The following is a 25,024-nucleotide window of genomic DNA, read 5'->3' as shown; positions in this document are numbered from 1 at the left end:
AACTCAGAAACTGTATTAATAACAATAAGGAGTATAGAGACTTGTACATCCATAATATTTATTTTATAGTTATATACAGCATATTATAATGACCTGCACATGTTTCTGCCGCAGTGACTATTCACTGTTGCAAATGTAACCTTGCATTATTGTTGAAGTGAACTCATTGAAATAAGTTCACTCTGAGGATGATCAGATGGATGGATTCTGATGAAGCTGCACTGACAATATTACAAGGTTACATTTGCAACAGTGAGAAGTCACTGCAGCAAAAACATGAGTAGGTCATTATAATGTGCTGAAGAATTCATGGAGTGCCTAACAACTAAATGTAGTCACAGATGTTAGATACTGATCACTGTGGTTAGCCATTAATTGGAACTTAACTGAGAGGTAATTTGGTAACTGCCTGGATAATATATCCCTCCAAACTCATATATATATATATATACACACACACACACGACAGAAGTAAATAGACACCCTTATAATCATTAAAATTTATTTAAATTTGAAATTATATATTCAAATTATTTAATGTTATAATGTGAATATTTAATATTTAGTAGACATACCCTTCACATTTTTCAATGCAAGAACCCTATTAGGGATGTTACTGATGAGATGACAAATATTCTCTCGTGGAATTTCTTGCCAAGTTTCATGCAGTAATCTCAAAAGACATGGCTTTGAAGATGCTTTCTTGTTCTTTTTATGAAGTGTCCTGTTCATTATATCCCAGAGCTGTTCAATAGGGTTCATATCTAGTGACTGGCTTGGCCATGAAAGCTTTTTAATGCCATTCTCATCCAACAAATCTTGGGTAATTTTAGCCATGTGACAAGGAGCCCCATCTTCCATAAATAAAGAGTCTTCTTCAATCATAACACCATTGGAGAAGATAGGAAGGAGTCTTTCTGCAATATGGACATATTTACTTGAGTTTATGTTTCCTCCACGCTCCACCAGCTCTGATCAACCATGGTTCTAAATTGCTCTCCAGGCCATCACAGAATAGCTGCCATCTTTTCACATCAAATTTTTGATTACAGAGTCTCCAGACCCACACTCGACCACTGTCAGGAAATCTAGCAAATCTGGACTCATCAGAGAATATGACAATGTCCCAAAATGCTAGTGGCCTCTCCACCGTCTCACTGGCCCAATCTTTTCTCCATTTGATGTTGGTTGGTCGAAGAAGTGGCTTCCTTCTTGCTGCTCTGTCATAGTAACCAAGTTTGTGGAGATACCTGATAGCTGTTCTGGGACTGACATTAACTTGTTCTATTATGTCAGAGGCCTTGCAATGGAGATTATCCTTTACACTTCTCTTAGCAAAGAAAAGGGTCCTGGTCGATCTAGGAGAGGTGATATGGACTCCTTCTCCTCTCTGGTGAATTGCTCAATCACTCTATTAACTGTAGAAAGTGGGATCCCAAGGTTTTTTCTGTGATTTTATGCTATGTCCACCTTCAGAATGACCCACAATATGGCCCCTTTGAAATTCAGACAGTTCCAAGGCTTCTTTTGTACATGGTAAGATTAAACAGTCACATATAGAACCAGAAACATAAAAATGTCAATTAATGAAAAATATAAATTAGAATAAATGATGTTTTATGGGGTGTCTATATGAGGAAAAGAAAATGGAATGAGATTCATTATCACTCACTACGATTGTTTCAACCCATTATGCACTGATACCTTGTGGGTGATATGTTGCACAAACAGTTGTGGGGCATTGTAGGTGTAGATGTGTCTCATCAGGCACCTCTTTCTTTAATCTCTGTTTCACTTATTTCTATTAGAATGTAATTGTACTGTGTTACTTGGCTACATGGAGAACTGGTTTATAATGTAGAATTCTTCTCATATAAGTAAGCAATATGGTGACTTACAATGAATCAAAAAATATAAATTCTATTACCTGCAAGGCACCGGGTGAAAGTAGGTTGAGATGATTATAGTGAATAATAAAAAATTTTGTGAATTTCATTTTCTTTCTCTTGTGTTTTATAAACTCTGGAGATATGAAGTAATTCCTGAAGTAAATCCTGTGACATTATATCCGTACTGTTGTTGACACCAGGTAGTTGAACACTGTGAATTGGCTTTAAACAGCATACTATAAGGTGTATACCTTAATATAAAATTACTTATATATACAGTATCTCACAGAAGTATGTACAACCCTAAAACTTTTTAGTAAAATTGCCATTATTCTGATAATATTGAAGGAAATCAATTAAAATTATACTGAAAATATATTATATGTGCAAACAATATACAAATTTGGAACAGAAAACAATAAACATTTTCAAAGATATGAATGAAATATTAATTTTCAAACGATACAAAAATATGTACACCCTAAACGAAATTTGCTATATTCAATATTTTATCCACTTTTTTTTCACTAAATTCAGATGTTGCTGATAATTTCAATTCTAATAAATTATTTCTCCTGGCACTTTTGCACTGGTCATTATTATTGCATCTGAAGGAATTCTGATTTGTGTACTATGGTAAAAATCTTCATTGTGATTAAAATGGCACCAAAAGGAAAAGAATTGTCTGAAGATTCGAAGGAAATTATTGTTAATTTGCACAAGAATGGTTTAGGATACAAATTAATTAGCAAATGAATACATATTAACATAAACACAGTTGCCAAAATAATTCAGAAGTACAAAGCTACTGGGCAGCTAAGCAATAAACATCTTCCACCAAGGTTGACTTTGACTTTCCTCCTTTTGGGGTCGATAAATTAAGTACCGGTTGTGTACTGGGGTCGATCTAATTGACTGGCCCCCTTCCCAAACATTTCAGGCCTTGTGCCTAGAGCAGAAAAAAAAAAAGGTAAAGGTATTGTCTTGGCCTACCATGTCACCTGATTTAAACCCAATAGAACATCTGTGGGGTGTTTTGGAAAGGAAGGTTGAGGAGAAAAAACCTCACAATGTAACATAGTTGAAAGACATCATTCAGGATGAATGGAGGTTGATTTCATTGGTTATATGCAGAAATTTAGTCAACTTAATGCAGTCATTGAAAGCAAGGGTGGTCACACCAAATATTGAATATTGCAAATAATCCTTTAGGGTATATGTATTTTTGTATCGTTTGAAAATTAATATTTAGTTCATATCTTTGAAAATGTTTATTGTTTTGTGTTCCAAATGTGTATATTTGTTTGTATAATATATTTTATTCAGTATAAATTTTGTTTGATTTCCTTCAATATTACCAGAGTAGTGGTAATTTTACTGAAAATTTTTAAGAGTGTACATACTTCTGTGAGATATTGTATACATATATATGTTGAGGCCCAAATATTCTCAAGTTTCACCAGTCCCACTCCTGAACTATACGGCCGTTATATTGACGACTGTATCAGTGCGAACTCACTCTCCTGTGAACATCTAGACTCCTTCCTTTCTTTTGTCAAATCTTTCCATCCAGCTGTCTCCTTTCTTGACATTTCGGTCAGCATGCATCATTCCACTCTCACCACCTCCATCCACTACAAACACAAACCTCAACTTCTCCTCTTCCCATCCTAAACACACCAAGCTTTCCATCCCCTATTCCTCCATCTACACAGGCTCTGTAGTGACAACCATGACTCTGAGACTCAATCTCAACTCATGGCTTGCAACTTCATCCTACGTGGATATCCCCTTATCACTATTCACACCGCCCTTGCCAGAGCACGTTCTGTGGACTGTGCATTTGCTCTCTGCCATCTCCTGTTTCCCCTCACCTACCTCCGTACCTCTCCAATGCACCATTCTCCGAGCCTTCTGGCGACTCCAGTCTAATCCTTCCCCTCCTTCAAACAAGACTACAACCTACGAGACCTCTTGGTCCACAGCTTCTTCCCTAACCCAACCCAGCTCATTCCCCTGCTCCTGCCCACTCTTTGCAACACCTGTCTGTGTTCGGATTGTCCTTGCACAGGCGCCATCCAGACTTCCGTTGGCGCCGTGAACAGGGATTAACCTTCTCTCTTCACTCCTTTGCACCACTCTCAACTCAACTCTCCTCTCTTGCTCCGACTCCTACTTCTTCTCTTCACTCCTACCCACCTTCTCCTCCCCTTCATCGTCACCCCTCCCTCATAACCCCACCCCTTACACCCACTCCCACCTCTACCCCCACCTTTGCTTTCCTCATTCTCACCTCCCCCACCATACCACACACCACTCCACACATCACATCACACCACCACGCACACACTAGCACTGACCACTTCCCAACACATCTTCACACCTATACATACACACATGCACATGTCAAGGTCACCAGCCCTCTTCCACACGCACATGCACCTTCATTTTGGGATTGCCACTACTTTATTATCTTCCCTTCTTCCTAGCTCTCCAGTGTGACCCTTCTGTCTGGCATTCACCATGATAGATCGCTAGCCACTACACATTCTTTATCTTCTCTCCTTGCTTCTTTCTGAGGAAGAGCGTAGGCTCAAAATGTTGAAGACTTTTTCACTTCCTGAGCGTTAAACTAATACATCTGTTTGTTGTCTACACCACCTGTCTTCGTCTTTTGTTTATTTGTGAATTCTCCTTATACATATATACATATATATATATATATATATATATATATATGTATGTATGTATGTATGTATGTATGTACGTATGTATGTATGTACGTATGTATATAAATCATGAACTATTACTTTCAAATTTTTATTTCTTTCTGAGACATGTTAAAAAAAGTTCAAGGACACACAAAAGAATAATTTAAGGAAGATACAAATAAATGATGAGAAACATGATGTACATATAAGAAAATGCTTTCCATGGAATATCACTTCATCTACCAGTCATCCAAGAAGTCGAATCCAGAACGAAGTATGTTGGAATCACGCTACAATTATAAAAAAAACAACAATCCTTTAGTGTTTTATATATTTAAGTTTTAGATAATACGTCAATTCATTATATTAGATATTTATTTTAAACTTTGGCACAAGGCCAGCAATTCTGTGAGAGTGGGTAAGTTGATTACACTGACCCTAATGAAAGAATGAATGGTAAAGTCATCCTCAGCAGAACTTGAACTCAGAATGTAAAAATAGATGAAATGCTGCTAAGCATTTTGCCCAGTCTGCTAATGATTCTGTCAACTCACTGCCTTGTTTATGACATTAGATATTATAAATACCTGTGTTTGTTCAAACATTGGAATATTTCAGTATTTATTCTGACTTTCCACGTTCTAAGTTTGAATCTCACCAACGTCAACTTTGCTTTTTCATCCTTTCATGGTTAATAAAAAAAAGTACCAATCCAGGTCAGTGGATTGGTGGAACTGTACAAATGTTGAACCAGATACCTTATGGTATTTATTCTGGTTCTCTGCATTCTGAGTTCAAACCCTGCCATGGCCTATACAAGTGGTAGATTTAATTTGTCATATAGTTTAACATCAATACCAGGCACCCTGGGTGTCTTTGGTGGAGTCTACATGTTGTAAACATTTGGACTGGCTTGAGGATACCTTCCTCTCTTCTTCCTTCTCACTAATTTCAGAGACCCTGTAAAGAGTCATGGATACTGTCTTCCCTCCTGACTAAAAGATTAAAAAGACATTTCATTTGATATAGAATAGGTGAAAGTGGTTCATTCATTAACAGGACTGTAATCATGCATCTCTTGCTTGTAAGCTGACCATGTTATAACTATACGTTGGGCCTCTTGCTGTTCTGTTGTCTCAAATTAGGTTTTATCAAACTGTTCACCATCATCACCATTTAGTATCTATGTTCCATGCTGGCATGAACTGTACTAATAACTATACTATTTTATCTCCATGAGACAATTCATCAGTTACTTAGTCCTAGTAGGTTATTTTACAAATGTCTAACATAGTGAAGTATCCTACTTTGGTTCCTTTTTTGCTAAAGAAATAATCCTACAAATCAAATTCAAAATCAAATTGGACAATAACCTAAACTGCTGGTGCAAAGTGGCTGACAAATTATCTTCTGGAAATAAAGCAGTACATTTAAAACAGAAACAGTAGATATAACTTAGAGGACATAATTCGAGAGAGGCTATAATGGACATACTGTCATATATTTGGTAATGCTGTCACTTGGTAAGTGGTAGTTATGGAACTAGAATCCAATTTCTCTCTGAAATTGATAATTATGGTATCTAATGACATCTACATTAAAATCTTAGCAGCTAACATTCATATTGTTTGTTTAAATCAACATGAAGCTAGATAGAGAGTCTGGAGATATTGATGATTCACAACCAGGTTTGGGTTACTGAGTAATTCATATTTTGTGATTAAATCAATGAAAACTAGACAGAGAATATTTAAGATTGAGAAGAAAGTTTGTTTTCTTCTTTCAGTATGCAACTATGAAGCATGCAGTCTATGCAGAAACTAATCATGAAGAGTACAGTATAAGCTGGAACTAATTATCCATGGAGTGTATACAGGGTGTGTCAGTTGTTTTGAGGTCACCTCTTTCAAGAGCTCTAACTTGCTTCTTATTTTTTTCACCTTACTTTTCAGACAAATAATGTCAGACTTCAGGTTGACTCAGCAAATGAAAAGGCACACAGTAATCATTGTCTTAAGAGTGCAGTATGGTGATACAGAGATAGCTTGTTTCCTGAAAGTTGCCTGATCTTTCATTGTCAAAGTTCAAAAGGAGATGGAAGCTACTGACAGGAATCTACCATCAGCAGCTAAATGCAGAACACATGCACAGGGCCCTAATATCTTCAAAACATAACTTTGCACAAAAAGTCCAAGAAATAATCGATAAAAACCCCAGGTAATCTATGAGAGCCATTGGAAAACCTCAAGGTTTCAGAATGTACCATCAGAAGAGCTGTGCATGAGAACAGCTGGTAAAAGTTGTATGTGATGCAGGGGGGTCAGTTTATGTTGGATGTGACAAGAGAGAATTGTTTGATTCATGCAAAGCACTTGCTAAACAAATTAAAACACCAAAAGGCTGGTGTTTTTTTTTTTTCCAATGAGAAAATCTTCATTCAGGACCAAATAGTAAACTGAAGGAATTACAAGAATTCAGAAACCCGAATGACATTCCAACACTCATGCATACTAAGTTCCCAGCAACTGTGATGGTTCTAGGATTCATCACAGTTGCTCCTAGAATGAGGGAGATATCACTGTTGCTCCTCAGTAACGAAGTAGATATCATGCCTCCAGACTTTTTTTGCATAGGACTGAAGAGTCAATGCCACTGTTTATGCAGAGGTGTTGGAGAAAGTTGTGAAGCCCTGGATAAATAGACTATGCAACACAAGACTGTTTGTCTATCAACAAGACTCTGCACAGTCTCATAAAGCTAAGACAGCCCAAATGTGGATCATGTTCTCCCAGACATATGGCCTCTTAGCTCACTAGAACCCAATCTATTAAGTATGGGGTGTAGTTGAGAGAGAGGTCAATCAACACCACCATAACACCATACGCCTTTCAAGTCTACCATAACCAGTACTATGTCCAAAATTGATAATGCTCATCTGGTTTGGGCATGTCACCACTTCCAACACTGTATTAAAGCAGCCATTGATGCTAACAGTAGATTTATTGAATGGGTGGGGTAAAAGGATTCTCAACATTATTTGTACCAATTTGTTTTCAAATATAGCTTTCCTTTGATGAGCTATGAGTCTTTTTCTAAATTCATACAAATCACCTCAAAATACTGATGCACCCTGTAATGTATGCAAGAACAAACTATGAAGTATGAAGAAATTAGTCTCCTCTTCTATAACTTCAAGTAGGTATGATTATTATTGTTGTATTAGTCCGTAATGAAGCATCATCTAGCAGACCTATGATGAATAATATTCCAGCCATGATGGTCCTATTTTTTCCTTCTTATACAGTGTAATCTGAACTACATTATCCAATGATAATGTGTCCTTTATCTAATATGTTAGGATGTAATATGAGGGAGAGGTGGTTGTTATTTTCTAGCAAGTCAAACAACAATATACAGGCTTCCACATTGGCTTCTAAGCAATTATGAGATTACCAGTGGTGTAAAGTGAAAGGTTTGAACATTATAATGATAGATATCTTTCTGTAAGTGAATACCTGTGCAGTGATGAGCTTCTCACTAAATATTCCACAATGAGAACCATTCAAAAATCACAATCAGAGCACATATCCAATGGCAAAACACATTGACAGGGATTACTGTCACACCCCTTGTCTTTGCTGAGTATAGGAGCAACATATAATTATTTTACTTGGTTCATATGACTTCAATGTAGCAGAGGTAAGAGTATACCAATTGTTGGCTTGATAGAAGTTAGTCTGATATCTTACTGCTATTCTTTGTCAACTCACTATTTTTTTTACCACCCTGTGCCAATAAAGGAGCTTCTATACCATTACTTGACTCATTAGAATTAACAACCAAATTGATTTCAAATAACACTCTACCACTTAGAGAAAAGAAGACTTCAGACAATGTACTCCTAATATACAAAAAAGAAAAAATAGATGGAACAGTCACAGCTGGAAAGTCTTTGATCATAGGTCAGCTGCATCAGAGCTGAACAAGGGCTAAATAACAATATCTGACTTGAAGTAAAAAGAATCACTGAAAATGATTGAAATTTAAAGAAACAAAAGTTCTTACCTTCGATTCATCATTCTCTTCAGATTCCATAGTGTTGACAGCATTCAGATTAGCTTTTTCAAATTGGTCATTGGTCTTCAGCAAAGATTCTGATTCCTCATTGTTGCAGGAATATGCGACACTTTCTTCTTCATCAACAACATAACTGGTATTCTTCATTGGAATTGGTTCTACTTGTCTGGAGATGGACATTGGCTCTGGTTCTTTCAAAAGCTGCTTTGTTGGTGTTGAGCTGGCACTACTTGCCTCTTTTTCGCCAATAAAATGTGACCATTCTCCTTTTGAACCTAAAGAAGTAGTAGCAGCTTTTGGATCATCAACGCCCTTCTCATCATTACTGGTAAATGCAGGGTTATTAATTGACAAATGGGTACCAGCAGCAACTTGAGATTCAAATTTACCAGAATCTCGTTTGTGGTCAACATTCTGTTTAGCTTCTTGGTTTAAAGAGTTCTTCTGTGTTGATGCCTTTATTTCAGCTCTTGAATTGCGATGACTCTTCCGGCCAGCTTTTTTCGGATGTGAATCAGCTAGAGGCACAGTATGGTAGTCTACTTTTCTAGGCACAGTGGTGGGGACAGGTGGTGGAGGTGGCCTTACAGAAGGAGGTCTGGTAATTGAAGGGGGACGTGTTGAAGGAAGTGGAGGTGGTTGCTTTGAGGGTGGAATGACTTTTGTATCCGTTAGGGGTTGATCTTCTTGAATGGCAGTGTTCTTTTCTTCTTCTTCTGAATTAGTGTTAGAGTTGGGTTCAGTGATGTTGTTGGTAAATACAGGGTCCATGCCACGCTCTGCGGCAAGGAAAGGAGAATCCCATATACCACCATTCTCTCTTTTCCAAGGACAAGTCTTTGTTTCAAATACCTGTTTAGCAGGGGGTGGGGCCTTCCTAGTTCTTTCACTTTTCTTTGTGAGTTGGTCCGGTTCAAGATCCAGTAATGTTAAATCTTGCTGGCTCTAACAATAAGGAAAAAAAAAATTATTTCATAAGATAATTGAAAATAAATAAAAGTATATATAAATACAATGTATCGAGTAAACTGCAACACTCTTCAATAATTGAAAACTAATTAATCAACATGATTGATTTTCTACTTAAACACATAAATTTTGTAAGAACTAACATATTAATTATCTGAACTGAGCCAACTGTATAACTTCTAAAAATGAATGACAGTGAAAGTAGCCCAAAGCAGGATTTGATCTTAGAGAGACATGAGCAATGACTGTAAAACATTTAAACTGACATTCTGTAGCATCACTCAACTTTGTCAATTGAAATTAATTAAGAATCCTCATAACCATCATCATCATTTTCATGTCCTCTTTCTTTGCTGGTCTAGTTGAATGGGTTATCACAGAGTCACTTCCCAAGGGAGCTACAGATCCTTAATACTTAGTGCCCATATCAGTCATTTGGCTTGGTTTTAATGGGTAGATGCCTTTCATAATACTAACCACCTTAGTGTACTGGTTGAAATTTCTCATACCATCAAGACTGGAGAAGTTGAATAGTCCTCAATGAGATAGGACAAGAAAGACCCCATAACCCTACACTTTTTCTGCTTCTTTAGTCAATCACTTTATGGAGTAAAGAATGGGTGGGTGGTAGTGCTCATAAGCAGTAACTGTAAGTTCAGAATAGAAACAGCGATAGCAGAAAGATTAGAAATTATACATTAAAATAAAGGGAACTGAATTGAAGAAATTCAAGCCCCCTTCCGTCTCTGCCAAAAAAGAAAGAAAAAAATGAAAAGTAAAAAGCTTAATAAATAAATTAATTAATATGCTTTATTAAATAAATTTTAAAATTCTAATCTAACAAGTTTATCCAAACTAGCAAAGGTTAAACCATATATATATATATATATTATATTAAATTAGAGACAAAACCACTATTAGGCAAATTCCATTCTCCTGACCATTATTAATTATATTTATATATATACACACACATGTACACTATACACATCATGCATGATGTACAGTCGCACAAACATCAGATGTCCTCTTTGAATCAATTAGATAGATTAACAAGAACAAAAAACAAAACAAAAAGGAAACTGTTAAATTTCAATGCAAACCTTTGTCTTCCAGGAAAATGGTCCAGAATGTTCATCAGGCCAAGTTTGACACTAGGAAATAATATTGTAAAGAAGATAAAGAGTGAGCAAACAGAACCCACACATATAAACATTAACAAGTATTAATAAATGTAATTTTAAAACACAAGACCCAGCAACTAATGTGAGATTGCAGCCACGTACATTCAGCTCTATTAAAAATACTCCTGATGTGTCGGACGATATGATATGATATGCTTGAGAAGACCTGTTGAGTCAAGTAAAACCAATATCATAGCTAGGGTTGGTGCCCTCTGACTGGCTCCCATGCCAGTAGCACATAAAAAGCACCTCTGGATGAAGTCGATGCGAGATCCGCCAGACTGGGCCCCGTGCCAGTAGTACGTAAAAGGCACCAACCGAATGTAGCCGATGCCAGGTCTGCCTGACTGGCTCCTGTGCCAGTGGTATGTAAAAAGCACCAACTGATCATGACTGATGCCAGTACCCACTGACTGGCTCCCGTGCTGGTGACACGTAAAAAGCACCATCTGAATGTGATCATTGCCAGGTCCACCTTACTGGCTCCTGTGCCGGTGGCACGTAAAAAGCATCCACTTCACATGGAGAAACTTACTCAAGAAGTGGAGAAAAAATATCTGATGAACTTCCAAGTAAATTCTCGTTGGTAATCGATGGTTGGACTAAGGGTTCGATGCATTTGATTGGACTTTTCGCATCTTATCTGTGCAATTATCAAAATGACTATTATACCGTTTTGCTGGCATTTCGCCAATGGTAAGTGAAACATCATTCAATGCTTCTGATTATGTCGAATTTATAGAGTATGTGTTAAGTCTCTATGATAAAAATTTAGAAAATGTAGCTATTACCGAAGATAATACTGAAGGGAACAAATCTATAGCGAATTTGTGTAGAATACCATCAGTATGATGTACCTCTCATAAATTCAATCTAGCTGTTTTTGCTTATCTCGACAAAAAGGAAGTTCTACTTGATAAAATTAATATGTTGATGGGCAAGCTAAAATCATTAAAACTTCTGGGTAAACTTTGGGAAAAAACATCTTTGCAATCTACACAAAGAAATAAAACCCATTGGTCCAGCACTTATGACATAATTGAGAGGTACATCCAACTCAAAGCTGTTTTTAGACTCTTTTCAAGGTGATCCACGCAATCATAATGATCTGCAGATTCTAAAAGACAATTTAGGAAATTTATGCTCAGTAACAGTCACTTTGCAAAGAACAGAAATAAATTTGGGAGATGCTTGAATTCTTTTTGACAAAATTTTTGCATTGTATCCTTACGAGGAGTTTTTAAAATATTTGCTTCCATCGGCAGCCATTGTGCACAGTCCAAATTTTGAAAGTGGAGTTGTGAAAATTTTACAACATGCAGAAGCAGAGCTAACTGCAAATGAAGTGGCTGCTCTACATCAGCTGAAAGTGGTGACAGACACGTCACCAAAGTCTGACTTACCTGTAGAAGATGATGATTTAGCTTCAATTTGTTTGAAAAAGTACAAAGAAGATAAAATTTCACCTCAGTAATATCTGAACTGTAGATTTTTGTCATCAACGTCCACCATTTTGGAACGTTTCTTCAGCTCAACAGGTTACACTTTTAATGAGTTTTGGCAATACTTTACACCAATGAATTTAGAAATGCAATTATTTTTAAAAGTCAATCGCGCTTTCTGGGATGAAGACCTAATTTCAGAAACCTGCAATCGTTCATGACCTTTTGCTGTATTAGAACATTTTAATTGTGCTACTTGTTTGAGAATCTCTTTCAATTAAAGACCTTCAATTTATTTGTTTTTCAACTACTGTACAATGTAGAGTATACATGTTGTTTGTTCCCTATTCTAAATCAATAAAATTGAACTTCGAATGTTTTCTGATAATAAAGTTTTTTGAAACTATAGGATGTGGCTTTTATTTTCCTATCATTTTGGCTCTCGTCTAAATCGAAGCTAACACTCCAAAATGTACGGTGATTTATGTTTGGTAAAAGGATTGACAATTAATTGCAATAATTGATTGCTAGGAAAATAATTGATTGGAAAGGTTCCAATCAATTATATACAACCCCTAATATTAGGTGAGGGGCATCAAGGGGTCATTTTAAGTGGGGATCAGGGACCATTCTTCAAAGAAATATTCTGCTTGAAACCCAAGAATTCATCTTGCATCCTAGCACACAATACATGATAAATGTTGTTCAACCTCTGGTCAACACTGATCAAGTGGATCCAGAATGCATTCCAATTGTCACCATCATGTCTTTTCTTATGTGCATTTTCAGACAGAGCCTATTTTGAATAATATTATCCAATGACACCATCCTTTCTTGCAAGTTGGAAAGGTGTGGTTTGAGGGAGATTTTGCTGTTATTATTCTATTGGATCAAGTGGCCTCATAGAGACTCTATCATTGCCTGTTATATACATGGTATATTTGTGGTGTGAAAAACAATATTAAATATCTTCCTTTCTTGTATCAGGCCGTTGAACAACCCTTGATGACTTCTATGACAAGCTCTATATGCTAGTCATGGAATAATCACAGGAGAAAAGAAATGTGGTTTTTCATTGCTTTCTTACAAGACATTAACATGTTTGGTAGATACAAAGTACCAAAAGGTTTGCATGGCAGGTCCTCTTTGACTGAGCAGACCTATGATCAAAAGCATTCCTGCCATAACTATCCTGTTTCATTAGGAATATCTTGAGTTACAATATCTAATGTGTGTTTTTTATTGCTTTAAGATGGTAAGGTATGGTATGAGGGGAAATTTGGCTGTTATTTCCTGCCAGTTGAGTACCCACGTAAAGATTTCCTTTTGGCCAGAGTAAGTCAACGGCTGCAGGAAAGCGATGGACAGTGAGGATGTTCTCCAGAGCTGGCGTCGTGGAAAGAACGGACTGGACAAATTGGTTTATAGAGGATCTAGAAGCAAAAAGGGTGCGTTGGAAAGTGCCTGTGTGGGGATAGATCTAGATTAACCATTTCGGAGGAATTTTTACAAGTTCCCCCCGCCCTATTTTTACCAAAACAAAACACGGGATTTGCGGCATATTAGGCGGTCAGGGTACTTAATTCCACGCGAAAAATCCGAGATTTCTTTTTTCTTAGTGAATCGCGTGGGGGTGCACTTGTAAAAATTTACCTAAGGGTAAATAAGACACAAAGATGTCATGTCTGTGATCCAAAGGCTGAAGTATGAAAATATTTGTAACTTCATAGCAGTTAGACGAGTAACGTCTCTAGCAATTAGTGGACAGAAGGTAAATACTAAAAACTAACAGTTATTCTAGATGCAAATATAAGTTTTTAAAAATATATATCTCTCCAGTTTGAAAACTTAAGGACACAGAACTAAATAGCAGTAGCATTATTCCTTTCTTGGGACTGCTACATTAAGTTGGCAACAAGCTATCACTTTACATAGGATGGTTATCTAGAAATTCCATACATTGTTTGTAAAGCAAAGACTGTCACGTTCTAATTTGAACTCAGAACCGAGGAAATTATTATTTATTATTCGGGTGCTCTTTTTTCTTGGGCGTTTCATTTTAATATTCTATGTAAATATACAGCGGTGAGCTGGCAAAATCGCTGAGAGTCATTTTGTCTGTCTTCAGACGAGGTCAATAAAACAGGTACCTGGAGTCGATGTAAATGACTGACCCATTCCCCCGAAATTTCTGGTCATGTGTCAAAATTTGAAACCAATATTTTACGTATATTTTTTGGACTAAAAACAAACGTGCTATATTTTAGAAGAGAGGAAACAATGCGGTTTTTATAATTTTCTCTAAAGGCATTAGCAGCACAAAAAAGATGAACGTGCAACATCGATAATCGGAACTGTTTCGGAAATTCGATTCCCTGTACCCTGTACACGCACGTGAACGGAGAGGCAGACAGAGAGCAGGCACCCTTTTGCAAAGCAGAATGCTTTTAAAACAGATCAAAAGAAGGGTCGTCTATTAGTTTAGGTTCCTGAGCTGAACAATTAACATAATCGTGTATCCATGCATGAGCGAATGAATGAATGGCTGCATGCATTGCTGAAAGGACGGGAGAATAGATAGATAAACAATTACTAGAGTTTATACTCACATCGTTGTAGTCTACAACAATTTTCTCGCCACACGCCACAATATGCCTAGGGAAAGAATCAGGGTATTCGCTTGTTTTGGGCACATCAGAATATTTTTCCAAAACTGACGCTGGTACGGCGAAACTATTATATAAAGATTCTCTTTCTTCACATGTCATCTGCTCCCAATTATCTGAATACATTTTTTGAATACATTCTTGTTCTAAAACGATCCGTCTAGCTAAGGAGTTGTTTGCTTTGAAATATGAATTAACTTGCTTCTCGAACTCCATCTTTTTTTCATTTAAATGCAAAATTGCACGGGAAATAAAATATCAAGGATAATAAATGCTAAATAAAAAAGAATGTCTATTTACAGAAACTAGTCCAGTTAATGAAACACTTACGAAGAAACTATAACTCGGTCTTCTGCTGCAATGTTTATTCTGTTAATATCTACAGATAATTAATAATTATCAATAATTTATTTAAATGTGTTTTGAGAATAAATTATTACCAAATTAATTTTAGCGCCGGTAAAATTTTAAAGAAGACGATAAATCTTTTTAAAATATATAAATATATTACTATTTGTTATTCACTGCGACATTAGTTTTACTTTATTCCTTCACTCTAACATGGCATCGCTGTTTGACGAGGTAACTTCTAGTTTCATTTTTTCATATATTGAAGTCACTGGCCAAGTAAGATTTAAAATTACGTTAGTGTAATTATAGCACTCGCAGGTCAGTTCTACGCGTGTCGTTAATTGCCAGAATAATTTGTTTATATATAGATGCATACGCGCGCATGCACACGAGTGAATTAACAAACGAAAGTAGCACTCAACACATTTGGTAGAGTTGTATGTACATAACAACAATTTGACTCAGCTTCACAAAGTTTCGTGGACGTAGGACATGCTCACCTTATTATATATATATATATATCGTTGATGAAAAAATAAATATAGGAGCATAACTACAGTTTGGTACCCCTACTTGACTTTGTTTCCCCATAACTTTCTAGAAAAAATTGCATATTTTGAGACAAAAATCTAAAACAAAAAAAAAAAGTAAAATGTTGAAGTTACGGAAATTAATTGTAACAACGACAGAATATGGAGAATGATCGAAACTCCTAAAAAAAACAAAAGTTTTCATCAGTATGATAGTAATCTAGACCCCTGAAGATGTATCTGTGTAAAATTTCTTTTAAAAAAAACGTACATTTTCCTAGAAAGTAATGAAGAAATAAAGTTGGGGACTGGGGCACCAAACTGTAGTTATGCCAATACATAAATTTTTGGATGTTCTGCTACCGGGAGTGTTTATCTCGAAGATACAAACCAGACGACAATACCATTTTCTCTTTCCTTCACTTTGTGGCGAAGGACAAAACCTAAAATGTTATTGTCTACACTCTACGCATTAACTGAACTTATCAAGCTCTCCTAATAAACTCATTGCTATCGATTCTACGATATCACTGCCTACCTGGAATTCCAATTTATACCTTATAAATAACATATATTTAATGTTGGTTTCGTTTTACGAGACACAAGTTCTATTCTTTAAAATGATTGATGAGAACTGGATTATTGTAACACTCAGGCCAATAGTTAAGGGAAGTGAATTGGTTTCAACAACAAACTGCAACTGGGTTGTAAACGCCAGTTCGCCGAGAGCTCACCTCGTGCACTTTTCGCGGTTTACCATTAATTCCTCTGAGACAATAAAACAACCTTGTATTAAATTCACGTTTATGGTTAAAAGTTAGTCAACTAAACCCATACTTCTAAATATATGTGTAAACCTGTATCGGTGTGAAAGATTAAATATTGCAGGTGCATTTAGTCATCGCTGGAGCAATTGTATATACGTCCTAGAACAGTTAAGTATATCTTGGAATCGAACATGACATGACTGTTATAGTTGTTTAGTTTGAGGTCAGCTTTAATCGAGGAGGTCCACCGTCAAAACATCCTTACTGTGACGGCAGTGGAAGAGAGAGGTACTAGAGAGGTAGCTCTGTGTATGTGTTCGTGTAGTAAGCTACGACGTTCTTACATTCTCTCGATTTCCTGTAATTCAGACTACCTCATGGTCCCAGCAGACAAAATGGAAAAGGCGTGGCCCCGAAGAATGGCGAGGGAGATGCGCTGGAAAAGTCTCTAATCCTATTTTTCCCCATAGATTTAGTGTATCATGGGCCATATTTTTTTTCATCAAGACGGTAGGTTGTTAGTTGAGAGAGATTTGACTGCTATTTCTACAAGCTAAACTGTCTTTGTTGAGATTCCCTCTGACCACTGTTCACAAAGAGCTGAATTTATCAAGAGCAGGAGCTAAAAATGGAACCTTGAAGCTAAAAAAACAAACAAACACATAAACAATATTTTTAATATAAATATCATAAATATTTTCCAAATGTATGTAGATGCATTTTCAAGTTTCATTATCCTATTGTTACTGATACGCGTAATCATAAACCAAAACATCATTTTTTTGTATTTTATCTTTCGCTAATTATGTACAACTTTGAATAAATAATATATAGGCATAAATACACTCTTGATGAAGACACATGACTCAGTGGTTAGAGAGTTGGGCTCACAATCGTGAGGTAGTGAGTTCGATTCCCGGACTGGGCTGTGTGTTGTGTTCTTGAGCAAGATACTTTATTTCACATTGCTCCAATTCACTCAGCTGTAGAAATGAGTTGCAATGTCACTGGTGCTAAGTTGTATCGGCCTTTGCCTTTCCTTTGGATAACATCAATGGTGTGGAGAGGGGAGGCTGGTATGCATGGGTGACTGCTAGTCTTCCATAAAACAACTTTGCCCAGACTTGTACCTTGGAGGAGAACTTTTTAGGTGCAATCCTTGTGTAGGTATGCCAGTATATATGTACATACAATACAAAACACATTTTAATATTTATATAGGTACCTGTTGAGCATTGGGGTCGATGTAATGGACTTACCATGTCCCTCGAAATTACTGCCCTTGTGGCAAGATGTGAACTTAATATTTATATGATTTGTCGATAAAATGATTGTCAATTCAGTAGTGGGGGGCAATGTAACCGACTTCTTCCTCCCCTCAAAATTGCTGGCCTTGTGCCAAAAGTTTGAATATTTATGATTATAGAAATTGAGATGTTGGTAATTTTTAAATAATTTTAACAACATAAATTCTAATATACTTAAGGTTTAGTACATAGTATTGCATGTCGTTCATCGTCTAAGAAATTCTTATAGATATGCAGCAAACATGCATGGTTCGCATGCATTTTGATTTGGCAACTTTTATCATTTATTTGTTGCAGTCGTTGGATTGCGACCATGCTGAGGCACTGCTTTAAAGGGTTTTGGTTGAACAAATTGCCCCAGTATAAATTTTTCTTTAAGTTTATTCTATCAGCCCCCTTTGCTGAACTGCTAAGTTTTGAGGTTATAAACAAACCAACATCAGTGGTCAAGCAAAGGGTGGGACACACACACATATATACAGTACCGTTCAAAAGTCTTCAGCCACTTTAAACTATTGTAAATTTCTATTAATTGCCAACTTATAAGTGAATGTTTCACATTGCGTTTTTTACAGATGAAATATTGGCCTAGTTGGAGTCATTTCTACACCTAATCATTATATTTTGTAGTAGGGGTTCTGAATGAGAGGAGAAGATGTGAGATGACCACCAAAAATGGATGTGCAAAAGTTTGCAGCCACCTCACATAAACCAATCAAAATACAGTGTCTTGAAACAGAGAAATGTCTATAATGAAAATTTATTGCATAATGTTCATTTCAAGAAGTTCATTGTTAATATTCTGTGTGACTTCCCTTAGCTTGAATAATTGCTTCAGTGTACCTGGGGTATGCTCTTGAAGAATTTTAGTTGAATGACTTGACCCCAATACTTTATTTTTTAAGCCTGTTACTTATTTTATCAGTCTCTTTTGCTGAACTGCTAAGTCACAGGGATGTAAACATACCAATGCCAGTTGTCAAGTGGTAATGGGACACACACACTCACATATAGGATAGGCTTCTTTCAGTTTCCATTTACCAAATCCACTCACAAGGCTTTGATCAGCCTGAGGCTATAGTAGAAGACACTTGTCCAAGGTGCTATGCAGTGGGACTGAACCTGGAACCATGTGGTTGAGAAGCTAGCTTCTAAACCACACAGCCATTCTTGTGCCTATGTATTTGGTAGTGAATATGTAAAATTTTGTCCTTTAATTGTCCTACAAAAACAAAAGGGTGCTCCTTCAACGTCTTAAGGATTTTCATATAGAAGAGACAAGGAATAATCGTTGACAAAGTATTTTTTTGTTTTTAATTTCTAAATGTTTAATTTTTTTTATTCAGTGCAATTATTTTTAGGACCTGAGATGTTTGTGGATTTATTTCATCAATATATTCCATCTTCTTCTATAGCATGAGTTCTTCAGCAATGATGAAGAAACAGTACAGAAAGCAGCTAGGTTACTTGTTAAAATTGGTTGCTGTCACTATTGTGTTCTTCGCTTCATGGGAGAAAAGAAGTTACACTTTTATCACAGAAACAGAAAAGTAAGTGACCTGATATAGAAGTTATGTTTTCTTGCTTTCAGTATTTTAGTATTTTTATCTCTTTAAAGACTGCAAGCTGGCAAAATCGTGTGCATGCCAGGAAAATTTCTTAGTGGCATCTTTATGTTTTGAGTTCAAATTCCACTGAGGTCGACTTTGCCTTTCATACTTTCAGGGTCGATATAATAAGTACCAGTTGAGCACTGGGGCCGATGTAATCAACTTACCCCATTCCCCTAAATTGCTGGCCTTGTACCAAAATTGAAACCAATATTTCAATATGTTTATCTCTTTAAAAGTGGAGAGCTGGCAGAATCATGAGCATACCAGACAAATTGTTTAGTGGCATTTTGTTCATCCTTACATTTTGAATTCAAATTCTGCCAAGGTCAGCTTTCATCATCATCATCATCATCGTCGTTTAGCGTCCGTTTTCCATGCTAGCATGGGTTGGACGGTTCTACTGGGGTCTGTGAAGCCAGAAGGCTTCATCAGGCCCAGTCAAATCTGGCAGTGTTTCTACGGCTGGATGCCCTTCCTAACGCCAACCACTCCATGAGTGTAGTGGGTGCTTTTTACGTGCCACCCTTTCATCATTTCAGAGTCGATAAAATAAATACCAGTTGAGCACTGGGGCTGATGTAATTGACTTACTCCCCCCCACCGAAATTGCTGGCCTTGTGCCAAAATTTGAAATCAATATTTTTATCTCTTTCCTGCTCCAGCTTGGGCACCCATCCTCTCTTTTATAATGTGAGCAACCATGTAGCACCTCTACATCAAGAAACTTCTGTTCTGACCCCTTCTCTCAGATTTTAACCCATCACCTTCCAGCCTAAAGCTCTCTTCCTCTCTACTGCAGTCCCATTCAGTCAAAGGGAATCTTAGTCATGCAAGTTGCAAGGCAACCTTAGTAGTGCTGGGAGCCTTGGAAAAAGTATCCAGTGTATGAGTAATATGGCTGGTGTTAGGAAGGGTATCCAGCTGTAGAAACTAGGCCAAAGAAGATATTGAAGTATGTTATAGTCTTCAAACCCATTGGACACTGCCAAGTCATTCAACTTCTGCCAGCGTAAACCATGTATGTTAAATGATGACAATGATGATGAATAGTTCCATGCTGCAAAACTTTAAGTATCTTGGTTGTCATGATCAATCTTTTTATGTTCACTTTTTTTTCCCATGCTGTGATGAGTTGGATGAAATTTTTATGGCTGGATGCCCTTCCTGAGGCCAAACCTTATTTTTCAGTAAAGTACCTTGTTCCATTGGTCTTCACACATTTGACTGCTGAGCTGCAGGACATGAGCAGACACCTCTGCTGCCCAAGTGGTATGAAGACATGCAGAGACTAGCATGCACACATAAGTCTGCCTGCCTACCTGCATAACAAAATTGTTCTGTGCTGGTTTTAAACTCCCAACCCATGAGTTGGTAACCCTGTACCTTAACCAATTAGCCACATATTAATTCTACATGTTATAACTGTAACCTGTTGAAATTTTATTGATTTAATAACTTAATTGTTTATTTTTAGCCAGAGATTGTGAAATTTATTCATGAAATATGTGGTGAAGATTCAGAAGTACAACTTGAGGAAACAGAGAAAATTTGTATTTGTTGTTTAGGAATTCTTCAACAGTTCTGTTCAGATGCTTTCACACAAAAAGTAAGTCTGTTAAAATATACTCTTAGAGTGTGATGGTCTTCTAGACTCATTATGTCTGTATCTGCTGCTTTCTCAGTTCTTGATGGTTCTTTTATTCCTTTATTGGTTTTGGTCATTGGACTGTGGCCATGCTGGTACACTGCCTCCAAGTGTTTAGTTGATCATGTTACTGTCAATATAAACCTGCTAGTTATGTTATCTATTTGTTTAATTGGCCAAGTCTTTAGAGTGGCGAACTGAATGCTTCACAGGACCTGTCCTGACTACACTCTGAGTTCAAATCGTAACAAGATCAACTTTCAACCTTTCATTGTTGATAAACAGAAAAAGACCAATTCAAAGCAATGGATTAGCAGAAGTGTAAGAAGTTCGAACTGGATATTGTTTATTCCATTTGTTTGTGTTCTGAGTTCAAATTCAGCCATGACCTACTTGAGTGAAAAAGCATCTTTCACTAATCATACTTTATAATCTTAGATGATAAAAGATACACCAGACAGTGTTGACACGGATATACAAGAATGTGGGATGATGATAATTTGAAAGCCTCTGATCATATATATACATATATAGCAACGTATATACATATATTTATGCATATATATATAATTGTGGTACTAGGAAGTACCAGCTTCACTAGAGATAGGAGTCAGATGAACTCTGAAGCCATAGAAAGGTCACTTATTTAAAACAAGCATGGTGAAAAGTGGGTGGTGACTAAAAATTATAACTCTTACCTCTGCAAAGTCCGCAAAAAGAATGGCAGATAATTTGCTATTGATTTTGGAATTTGTGCTAAGGGGCACTTGTTCTTCCTCAGCTAAGTCTACTGCAAAAGGAGCTAAATTTAAAGATATTCACCTTACCATGCTTGCTTATTTGTGTGAAGGCTTCAGAGTTCATCTGACTCCTATTTCTAGCAAAGCTGGTACTTCCCACTACCATAATTATATTATATATATATATATGTATGTTCCAGACTTGCTTGCACAGTTCATGCTTTGGATGGCCACTAATATTATTTACTAGTAATATCTTTATATACTTATAAACTATTCACTTAGTTCGTTTCAGAATGTGCCTTGGGCCTTCTCACGAACAAGCAAGCATGGTGTGGTGAATATCTTTAAATTGAGCTTCTTTTGCAGTAGGCTTAGCTGAGGAAGGACAAGTGACCCTTAGCATAAATCCTAAAATCTTTACAAAGTTATCTGCCATTCCTTTTGTGGACTTCACAGATGTAAGAGTTATAATTTTTATTCACCGCCCACTTTTCACCATGCTCATTTTAAATAAGTGAGCTCTTTGTGGCTTCGGAGTTCATCTGACTCCTATTTCTAGTGAAGCTGGTACTTCCCAATACCATAATTATATTATATATATATGTGTAAATTTAAATATATGTTCGTAAACTTTCCTACATAGTTCATGATTTGGATAGCTACTAATATTATTATTTACTATTAATAGCTCTCTCTATATATGTGTGTGTGTGTGTGTGTGTATACCCACACACACACACACACTTATATATGTAGGTATGTATGTATGTATGTAGTTATGCATGCATGCACATCTACAGCTTGTGCTTCACACATGTCTGTAGATGACTGCATATTTCATTTGCCAGTGAGTGTATTAACAAACTTAGTGATCCTTAATTAACTTTTTCCAAGCCATATTTTTAACAAATTACTCTGTTTCAAATAGTTTTGGATGAATTTAGTAAAACAGCTAATATGTTATTAAAACTAGTTTGAGGAAACATATTATAACGAAGAGGTTCTTATGTAATATAATATATATAATAAACAGATATATGATATATAAATATAACAAATAGCCTCATGATATAATATATAGGTTCTTACATAATATAATATATAATCATGTGTATAAATAGTAAATATAATGAATAACAATCTATAAGCATGATATAACAATAAGTTCTTCTAGTTATGATAGAAGGTTTTAATTTAAATATAAATAACTTAAAATAATGGCTGCAATATTGTCATGCAACTTGATCATGGTCATGAAAAATGCACCAGTATACTTTGTAAAATGGTTAGTATTAGTATGGGCATCAGGTTATAGAAAACATGCCAAAGCAGATATCGGAGCTTGATGCAGTCCTCTGGCTCATTGGATCCTGTCAAACCACCCAACCCCAGCATGGAAGACAAATCTTAAATGATGAAGGGCTGGTGTCAATAGAGTTAATAGTCATGTTTTATGCATTTCTATAAATAACTCCTTGCTTGACCTTGACCTTGTTTGTGTGTCTGACTAATCAAAAACTGTTGCTTTCTCTTTTAACAGATTATCGAACATGTAAAATCTTCCGGCTACATTTTCTCCAATTATTTGTGTTCTCTCATGTTACCAGTGTCTTTGATTGTCCGCCAGGTAATTTGAACTTGTGTACTTTGTGTTTTCATTTCATATATTCTTTTATTCTTTTCCTGGTTTCAATTGTTGCATTGTAGTCATGCTGGAGCACTGCCTTCAAGAATACAGTTGATATATATCAACTGCAGTACTTGACTCTCTTTTGATGAAAGACAAAGTTTACCTGGGTGAGATTCAAACATAGAATAGAATGGGAAATAAATCAAGTACCACAAGATACTTTGTCTGATGCTCTACTGAATCTGCATTCACCACTTCACATTTATTTAGTTATTACTATGACAATATAGGGCTGAGAGGAGCCAATGATAGGACAGATTTTCTAATCCTAGTGTGACTATAAAATGCACCCTGTACACTTTGGAAAGGGGTTAGCATTAGGAAGGGCATCCTGTTGTAGAATCTTGGCCAAAAATTGAGACGTACAAACAAGACATGGTCTACTAATTCATGAGGAAGGTAGTAACTCTGAACAAAGATAGACATAGGCCATGATTTCCTATACAATTCATACCAGAATGGATTGGATGATGTTAAAAAAAGTTATAATAATGGTTGCATTATGTCCTTCAGTGTAAATATACAACCTGTAGTAATTGTTTTTGCTGCATGATAAACTTTCTGCTGTTTCTCTTAAGATCTACAAATTTAATTTATAGGCAATAAAAAGTGACTGAAATCTTTGACAATATACTGTTCTTGAGAAAACCTGTCAAGCTAAGTGAGATTGTGATTGTAGCTGATGCCAGTGTTATATAACGGGCACCTGTGCTGGTGGCATGTAAAAAGCACTCACTACACTCTTGGAATGGTTGATATTAGGAAGGGTAACCAGCCATAGAAACCATGCCAAATCAGATTGGAACCTGATGCAGCTCCCCAGCTTACCAATTTTCAATCAAACCATTCAACCCATTCCAGCATGGAAAATGGACGTTAAATGATGATGATTATATCAGTTCTTCACTTCATTTCACTTTGTTAAAACACTTTAATTTTGGAGAATTTACAGAGTGGTTGGTGTTAGGAAGGGCATCCAGCCATAAAAACCCTACCAAAATAGACACAGTAGTTTTTTTACCTGGCTGGCTCCTGTCAAACATCCTACCTATGCATGCATAGAAGATGGATGTTAAATGATGATGATGATCAATAAATTAACTTTCTAACTATATTCCATACTGTTTATATTATTTACACTAATGGTAATCTGTCAGAGGGATGGATGAAGAAACATTTAACAATTTAAGTCTACTTATCATCATCATTGAACAACTACTTTTCCCTGCTTGCATGGGTCAGACAGAATTTATTGAAGCAAATTTTCTATTGCTGGATGCCCATACTGTCTCCAGCCTTCATCAATTTCCTAATAAGAGAATATTTTCCCATAGCTAGAGATGCTTTACACAGAAGACTTTATGACAAAGTGATTCTTTTATAACCATCATATGATGTCCATACAACAGTACACAGAAACACACACATACATGGATATAT

At 36.3% G+C, this 25,024-nt stretch overlaps 2 protein-coding genes across 3 annotated transcripts in view; one reads left to right on the top strand and one right to left on the bottom strand.

Moving 5' to 3' along the window:
- Positions 1-4,693: 4,693 nt before the first annotated feature.
- Positions 4,694-15,312, bottom strand: LOC115217547 (uncharacterized protein C1orf198 homolog). Its single transcript, XM_029787275.2, has 4 exons — positions 14,882-15,312; positions 10,750-10,800; positions 8,666-9,622; positions 4,694-4,890 (listed from the first exon to the last, which is right to left on the bottom strand). The coding sequence occupies exons 1-4, from the start codon at positions 15,152-15,154 to the stop codon at positions 4,840-4,842; spliced, it is 1,332 nt and encodes a 443-aa protein (XP_029643135.1). The 5' UTR covers positions 15,155-15,312; the 3' UTR covers positions 4,694-4,839.
- Positions 15,313-15,428: 116 nt separating this feature from the next.
- The window catches only part of LOC115217303 (tRNA pseudouridine synthase Pus10), a 41,658-nt gene continuing 32,062 nt past the window's right edge, over positions 15,429-25,024 (top strand). The window contains exons 1-4 of one of the 2 annotated variants that reach the window (XM_029786952.2): positions 15,429-15,520; positions 19,309-19,443; positions 20,981-21,112; positions 23,435-23,521. In XM_029786952.2, coding sequence (XP_029642812.1) covers positions 15,500-15,520; positions 19,309-19,443; positions 20,981-21,112; positions 23,435-23,521 — 375 coding nt within the window. In that variant the 5' untranslated portion in view covers positions 15,429-15,499. Of the gene's footprint in view, positions 15,521-19,308; positions 19,444-20,980; positions 21,117-23,434; positions 23,522-25,024 lie in introns of those variants that run through there. The other variant, XM_036507445.1, reaches the window with a different exon arrangement.

This window comes from Octopus sinensis, linkage group LG11, assembly GCF_006345805.1.
Source record: "Octopus sinensis linkage group LG11, ASM634580v1, whole genome shotgun sequence".
Classification (NCBI taxonomy): domain Eukaryota; kingdom Metazoa; phylum Mollusca; class Cephalopoda; order Octopoda; family Octopodidae; genus Octopus; species Octopus sinensis.
The sequence above is the reverse complement of the archived record's forward strand: the minus strand, read 5'-3'. Positions and strand labels throughout refer to the sequence as shown.